The 8,286-nt window shown below is 35.1% G+C and overlaps 1 protein-coding gene across 1 annotated transcript; it reads left to right on the plus strand.

The window, feature by feature from the left end:
- Window positions 1,632-8,042, plus strand: LOC107624621 (kinesin-like protein KIN-12F). Its single transcript, XM_016327102.2, has 16 exons — window positions 1,632-2,114; window positions 2,243-2,386; window positions 3,056-3,139; window positions 3,257-3,382; window positions 3,464-3,523; window positions 3,642-3,695; window positions 3,833-3,925; window positions 4,059-4,148; window positions 4,245-4,387; window positions 4,873-5,022; window positions 5,107-5,233; window positions 5,324-6,172; window positions 6,261-6,317; window positions 6,397-6,423; window positions 6,516-7,301; window positions 7,554-8,042. Exons 1-16 carry the CDS (start codon window positions 1,842-1,844, stop codon window positions 7,806-7,808), a joined length of 3,318 nt encoding a protein of 1,105 aa, XP_016182588.1. The 5' UTR covers window positions 1,632-1,841; the 3' UTR covers window positions 7,809-8,042.

Consider the following 8,286-nt stretch of genomic DNA (forward strand, 5'->3'; position numbering starts at 1 on the left):
TTTAATTATTAATTTTTTTAAAATATATTTTGATAAAAATATAATTTAATCAATAAAAAATAAATTATTAAAGGGTATTTTGGTAAGTAAAATTTAATGATAAAAAATAAAATTTTTTTGTTAATTGATGTTTTTAAAAAAATAATTTATTTTTTCTTAAAAAATGGATAAAGTTAACAATAGTTAACACAAAAAGTTTAAAATGGATTAAAGAAGAGATTTTTTAAAAGTTAGAAAGGAGAAGAATGTACATTTATAAAATAGAGGGGAGGGGAGTGTCATTTTAACATCTCATAGGGGAGGGAGTGAAATTTTCTCTAAAAATAATTAGTCTTTGTCTTAATCAATTTGAATTTGTTGAGTGGTTATCTCACTCGTCCGCTTAAACAACTATTAGGAGTTAGAATTTCGCCTTGTGTGTGTAGCAATCCATTGGCTAACGGTAAACCCTTAATGAATGAAGCATCAATACGTGGTTAGACTTGGCAAGAGTGCCCGAATACGTGGCTACCCGACCCGTCCATACCCGATTGAGGAGGGTAATAACTTGACCCGAGTCGGGGCTGATTTTGCTCAGGACAGGCATGGTCGGGTTTACGGTGTACCCACCCCAAATATATACATATAAACACTTTTTATGAATTAGGATTTGCCTTACATCAATTCACAACTTCAATCCATACTCTACAGCCATGCAAGAGAAACTCAGTTATCTTCACCCAAAGTCTTCTTCTTCTCGGCTTCTTCAAAAATCTTCATAGCTCCCGTCATCGTTGTTGCTGAGCCCATCGCCGCCTACCCTTCACAGCTCCCATATTCGTTCACAGCTCATATCACCATCGTTATTTATCCCGTTACCGTCGCTGTTGAGCCCGTCGCCATCTCCCTCTCTCTCTTCCTTCCTCCCTCCCTATTATAATTTATGAGGTATTTATAACCTCTTTTTAGGTTAAAAAAAAGAAAAATCATAGACCCATAACATAAAGTCTAATTTAGTAAATAATTAAATAAAACCAAATTACATCAAACTAAATTGAATATTCTATTAATATAATTTAATAACTTTTAAATAATATTTGATCTCTTCATATCACAAATATTTAAAACACGTATTAAAAATTCATATCCCAATCTTATAAATCAACACTTGACATTTTGATGAAGAGAGAGCTCATCTTTTTAGCTAAAATTAGGTGAACCAAAAAGAAATAATCCTCTTCTGTATTACATCGATGTCATTTTATAGTGAATTTTAGATTAAAATTTATCGTGTTTTTATCTATTTTTATAATGATAAATAGAGATTATTATTGTTGTGGAGAGAGCGCATAAGAGAATTACCAATTAGACAATTACTGTTCCATACTATTAATGGATGATTAAGTACATTAATCATTAATCAATTACAATAATATAAGAGAGAGAGCGAGCGAGCGAGCTTGATGGGCAAGAAAGGGTAACGGATGATTCACAAGACATGGCGGCGAGCTCAACGACTAGTTATTATTTGAATTTTGTTGTGCATGGACTATATTGCCCCCGGTGAGTCGCTATCTTGCCATGTGCACCTTGGTTTATATCTATTATTGTCTGTATATTAAAAGTACAAGGACAATTTAGAGTCATTTAAGATTTGAAGCTAAAAAGAGATTTCTCATTTTTCATAACGGTAACGTTCACCTTAGCCACTTCCTCACTCTTCAGTTCTTCTTCCCTCTCTCATTGTTTCACATCAAAATTTGAATCCAAACACTTACTTAGTTCTTCTCCCACTCATACAAACACACTTTCTCTCACTCTCTTCATAGATCCACCATTTTTGCAAGCTCAGCAAAGAAGCCATGAAGCAAAACAAGGTAGCAACAACAGAGAATGGTTTCTTGGGGAGCATTTCTTCCTCCTCAATCAGAAACCTCATCATTCCAAAATCATTCTCTTCCACTCGAAACAAATACACTTCACTTTCTTCCTCAAATTCAAATTCAAACCCTAAAGTCCCCAAATCCAACGCTGAAAACACTCCCCCAGCAGATCCAAACATCATCAACCATCAACAATCTCAGATCAAGGCTCCAATTTCTCACACCCAATTGAACGACGATCCTACAGTGAAGGTTCCATTTTGAACTTTGAAGCTGTGATCTGTAACCCTAGTAGTGATTTGCTGTGATCAAAGAAGCACCCATAGATTTTTAAAACTCATATTTTTCGAGCCTTTAATTATTTGAACTTCTTGATGCAGGTTGTGGTGCGAATTAGACCTGAGAATAAGAATAACAATGCGAAAGAAGGAGATTCGAAAATTGAGAAGGTTTCTTCTGATACATTGTGTTTGGGGGATGCACTATTCACCTTCGACGAGGTTTTTGATACCAACTCCAGCCAGGTAAAAAAAACTGGAACTGTTATGTGTAAAATTGTGTTTAGAATGAAGGAATTGCTTTACTTGATTAGCTTCAGTGTGACTTATTTGTAAGTTGAACTTCTATATGTTATGTTCTTATACTATAAATCTGTGTTAAACGGGTGGTTAATTTGTACTTAAATTGCATGAAATGCAGCAATTAGTACTTAACTTATTTGTAGCATTTTCAAATCATTCAAGGACTTATTTGTTGTTTCGTATCTTTAAGGGCTATTTTTGTCATTATGAACTTTCGGATACTATTTTAGTAGTTTACCCAATATAATAATACAAAGAAAGAAATTAGGTTATCCTACCATGGAAAAAAGTATGAAGTGGCACAATAGAAAAATATTAAGTGTTTGAGAATGAATATCAAACTAGCTTGGTAATAGATAGATAGATATGTGCTAAAGGTTGTTTAATTACTAAAAGCTACTTACGTGAATTGCCTGTTAGAATGAAGCAATTAGTACTTTTACCTTCCTTGCTTCAATTATATATATAACATTCTGATTTATGTTTTGATTAATCTGAGTTAAAGAAGGGTAATAAAGTGTACTTCATGAATTTCCTGGTATAATTAATTAGCAGTAGTAGTAATTTTTCTTCTATACTTCAGTGTGATTTATAAGCTTTTTGGTTGTTTAGGAGGATGTTTTCCAGTCTGTGGGTCTACCGTTGGTTAGAAGCGCTTTAGCTGGTTACAACACTTCAATTCTGACATATGGCCAGGTATATGTTATTGATGTTAGCTATGATTTTTTAAACTTTTGTGGAAAAAGAAAATGTGTTGCAATTGCACAAATATTGAGGACTAATTTTTCACCTCATCTGTGCGTTGTTTGCTAGTCTGGAAGTGGAAAGACTTATACAATGTGGGGTCCCCCAAGTTCCATTGTTGAGGAGCCTTTGAGTCAAAGTCAACAGGGAATTGCTCCTCGGATCTTCAGAATGTTATTTACTGAGCTTGAAAGAGTATGTTTCTGTTTTCTACATTAACTGATAATTATCAGAAGTGAAGCATCTTGGTTTTCAAAATTTGAATGACTATTTCAGGAGAAACGTATGTCAGATAGGAAACAGTTCAACTATCAATGTCGTTGTTCTTTTCTTGAGGTAACTGAACTTGAATTCTTTATAAAACCCTCTCAATTTGCTCAGGAGATTGTTCCTTCGTGTTACTAACTTTTTCTTTTTTTTTTTTTTGGGTCTCTTTTTGGTGTTTGCTAAACAGATTTGCCACGATCAAATTAAAAATTTACTCAATCCAATCCAGCAGAACCTTGAGGTAGGTATCATTTTAATCTTCAGTGGTATTAGGGAATTTACTCAATCCATCTTTTATAGAAAACACTTCTTCCTAGTTTCTGTCACTTCAGTTTCTGCATGCTTATGATAATTATGCCTTGGTCAAAACTATTGCAGGTGAAGGAAGATTCAAAAAATGCACTGTATATTGAGAATTTGATTGAGGAATATATCACAAGCTACGATGATGTAGCTCAAATCATGATCAAGGTAGAGAGAAGCATTTAAAGAGTATACTCAAATTTAGATGTCTACATATTCATGCTTATGTTAACTGAGATTTTGGTCAAAAATTATGTTTTAGTCTCAGTCAGCTAAGTTAATTTCTCAATATATGTTGCAGGGCCTTTCAAACAGAAAATATGGAGGCTTTAAGTCTAATGGGTACAAATCACACATCATTTTCACCTTTGTAGTTGAGTCTTGGTGTAAGGTATTGCCAAATTCTTCATTTTTAGGTAACAGCTCTAAAATTCGTGTTGATACTTTGGTTTCATCTTGTTAATTTATCTCTATTATGCTGCTGCAGGGAATTTCAAAAAGCTCCAATGGCTTAAAAAGTAGTAAGATCAGCCTTATTGATCTTGCTGGGCTTGACAGGGATACAACTGATCATGCAGACCAATATCATATGGAAACCATAAATTTAAAGAAGTCATTATCTCAGCTTGGGTAAGATGCCATGACTAAATTGTCAAAGATGATCAAATATTAGGGATTTAGAATATCAACAACTTAAACAACATCAATAGAAGACTAAGGATTTAGAACACCAAATGTAAAGAACATCAATATATTTGTACATAACTCTTGAAGCCATATTACTATGCGAAATCAATAGCAGACGTGTATACATCTGGTACATCAAAGACTAATTCTACCTATCAAAGGTTTTAGGTCATCCAGGATTCTAACGCCATTCAAAATTGATTGGATTTTTATCTTTTATCATTTTGGAAGTTGAATGTAGTATATTATGTTAATTTTGTCAGCCTGTTGTTACATGCTTGAATATTTCATACTGCAAAAATAATGTTATTTTCTTTGTGGAACACTGTCCATCACTTTTGAATCAGTTTCTTGTTTCATGCTAATGACCAAGTACATGAACATAACATTATTTTTATTTCTGACCACTGTATAAGTTATTGGTACAGCCATTTTGTGGATGCTCTGATTAACGAACCTCAATTTGCAAAAGATGAAGCCAACCCACACAAGAAATCCTGTTTAACACATTTACTACGAGACTCACTTGGTGGAAATTCGAAGCTCTCAGTAATCTGTTCGATCTCCCCTGATAACAAGTATTTTTACTTAGATCACAGTGTTTAATTCACTAGTTTATTAAAATTGAATTCAGATATAAATATTCTATTTGTTGATTGTAGGAGTAATAGTGAAACACTCAGCACACTCAGATTTGGACAACGAGTAAGATCCGTTAGAAATGAGCCAGTTATCAATGAAATAAAGGAGGCTGATGTTGATTTCAGTGATACAATCAAGAACTTGAAGGTATATTCTAGGGCTTGTTATTGCAGATAGCTTTTGAATGAACACAATAGTGCAAATTATGAGGGTCAAAATGTGTTTCCATTGCTTTAGGAAGAACTTATCAGGGCAAAGGATGATGGGGGTAAAAAGGGATCCTTCCAAGGGTGTAATGCACAGGAAAGTCTTAATCATTTGAGAATCAGCATAAACCGCTCATTGATCCTTTCTAACATAGAGAATGACACCAATGAGGTGGTAAATGTCAATGAGGATGACATAAGGCAATTGCAGCAGCAGATTGATGAATTGTACAGCTCATGTGAAGGGAGCCCTAAAGACATTTCTGTCACTGAAGATTGTGTCCAGTTTTCTTCTGTTGAAAATTGTGATGCAGACATGCTCAATGACGGGGACATTGTGATATCAGCAGATAACATTGATTGCATCGAAAACACTTCAGAAGGCATTAAATCAGTCCATTCGTGCAGTCCATCTCCAATACTTGATGGACCAAAGTTGTCTGATTCCCCAAAATTTAGCAATAACCTAAGGAAAAACGTGACTTTTGCATCAAGTAATCTTGGACGTTGGAACAATGTGGCAGAGAATTCAAATTTAGATGAAGATTTGTCAAGAAAATCATTTAAAGAGTGTCAGCATATGCAATCCTCTTTACGGTCTAGCAAGGCTGAATCGTTGGCAACAAGCCTCCAGAGGGGATTACAAATGATTGACAATCACCAGAAGAACTCAGCATTGAACAAATCCACAACCTCCTTCTCATTTGAGCACTTAACCTTGATGGCATGCCCAGAAAATGACCAGGCTGAATCTTCTGATCATACAATACCGAATAAGCCTTCCAGTGATGGAGAATACACCTCCCTTTGTGCATCTTGTCGAACAAAATTATGCGATAAGGATTATGCTGAGGTCCAAGATAGCTTGAAAGTCCCAAAAGTATGTTTTCACATGATTTCCACATAGAAGATTCTTTCTTATTTTTTTTTTTCCTTCTCTCATTTATCCCTTTTTTTTCCCCCTGAAGCACTTGGATAATGTGTGCATGGAGCAAGCAGCTAGAATCAAGCAGCTAAATGAAATGGTACTAAGATTCTCTAACCTTAATGAATTATGTTTGGGCTGCACTTTACATTATTGATAATTATTCTGTTTGTTTCCAGGTGGAGAAATTGAAAGACGAAAACAAGGTCAGTTGGTTTTTTAATATAAAAATTTGAATTCTATTCGTTTCATGGTACTTAAAATTCCCATTCTCAAATGTTTTCGATGTCATTTTCAGATTCTGAAGGGGACATCCTCAATTGGTCATTTCCCATATATTACAGGGGAAGAATGTGAAATTAAAGAAGTACAGGAAGAGTGTGCTAAAAAAGATAGCTCTTTTGATGCTAATGAGAAGGAATTGCTTCTTGAAGAAATTAAGAATCTAAGGAGCAAGCTTCAATCATATGGTGATGCACCGGTTAAAAAGTCAACCGATATACTTAGATCTTCTTTAATGTCAAGATCCATACAACTGCAGAAGAGTGGTGTGTTTTCTCATGAAAATGATGGGGAAGAGCTAGAGAATGAAAAGCAGAGATGGACCGAAATGGAAAGTGAATGGATTTGTCTTACGGACGAACTTAGAGTTGATCTTGAGTCCCAGCGCCAGCATGCAGCGAGGGTGGAGGCAGAACTGAGATCTGAGAAGAAGTGCACAGCAGAGTTGGATGATGCACTAAATAGAGCAGTCACTGGTCATGCTAGAATTGTGGAGCACTACGCTGAGCTACAAGAGAAATATAATGACTTGGTTGTTAAGCATGAGGCAGTAATGGAAGGGATAGCAGAGGTGAAAAGGGCGGCAGCAAAGGCCTCAAAAAAGGGACATGCTCGCTTTGCCAAATCTCTTGCTGCCGAGCTTTCTGTCATGAGGGTGGAGAGGGAAAAGGAATCAAAATTGTTGAAAAGGGAGAACCAGATTTTGAAAAGTCAACTCCGAGATACTGCGGAAGCTGTTCAGGCAGCCGGAGAACTACTTGTTAGACTAAGAGAAGCTGAACATGCTGCATCTGTTGCAGAGGTAAATAACTTTAGAGACATGAAATTTATTAAAATGGTAGCTTTCATAAAATAATAATCACTGGATGCAGAATAAACTACTTAAGAGGGTATATATCCTTCTATTATCAAATACTTGCATGTTTTTGAACCAGTTTAGTAGAGCCTGTTCTAGAAACATTTATATTATCTCCATGAGGCATATATAATAATTAACTGAGTTGATGAAAAGGTTCAGCATTGTGGTATTCATGTTTCTAATGTTATGATGCAGGAAAACTTTGCAAACGTGCAACAAGACAATGAGATGTTAAAATTGCAAATTGAAAAGCTGAAAAGTAAACACAAGACAGAGGTTAGTACCATGAAGCAGTACCTTGCAGAGAGCAAATTACCAGAATCTGCACTGCAACCACTGTATCAAGAGGATTCTGAATTGGCACACAACAATGCCACTTCATATACTTATGATGATCAAGCATGGAGAGCAGAATTCGGAGCATCATATCATGATCATCATTACTACTAATTCAATTGTTTCTAGCATCAGATCCTACTTGGATCTAGGAGCTCCCTATAATGTAACCCATATATGCATATATTCTTTGTATTCCTACAAACTATTTTTTGTGTGTTGTAACCTTGCTATTGCTTTATCATCACCACCTCTGTACTAAATTCTTGAATTTTTTTGGTAAGCTTGCTACTGTTGTTTAGCAATGTCGTCTTTTGTCATTTTTATTGTAATCCAACTTGCTAACCATAACTTATGTAAAATATAATTTCTCCATATTTGAAAATGACAAATTCATCTAATATATTTCTTGAGTTAATACTCAAAATGGCCCTTGAAATTTCTATTGACTCAATTTGAACCTCCAAATTTTAATAAGTGACTCACGTTAGCCCTTCTATTAATCTCCATTAACGGAATGCTTACCTGAAACGTTAAGTGACATATGAGTCTGACACCTAACCTTATTAAATGGCGTCGTTTCTTCCTTGGC

The sequence above is a fragment of the Arachis ipaensis genome, chromosome B01, assembly GCF_000816755.2.
Source record: "Arachis ipaensis cultivar K30076 chromosome B01, Araip1.1, whole genome shotgun sequence".
NCBI classification, from domain to species: Eukaryota; Viridiplantae; Streptophyta; class Magnoliopsida; order Fabales; family Fabaceae; genus Arachis; species Arachis ipaensis.

Excerpts from the sequence above, each read along its gene's own strand:
- LOC107624621 (XM_016327102.2), top strand. The coding sequence starts at position 1,842 with ATGAAGCAAAACAAGGTAGCAACAACAGAGAATGGTTTCTTGGGGAGC. Across the intron at positions 3,926-4,058 it reads TAGCTCAAATCATGATCAAG|GGCCTTTCAAACAGAAAATA; the intron begins GTAGAGAGAAGC and ends TATATGTTGCAG. Across the intron at positions 5,023-5,106 it reads TCGATCTCCCCTGATAACAA|GAGTAATAGTGAAACACTCA; the intron begins GTATTTTTACTT and ends TGTTGATTGTAG.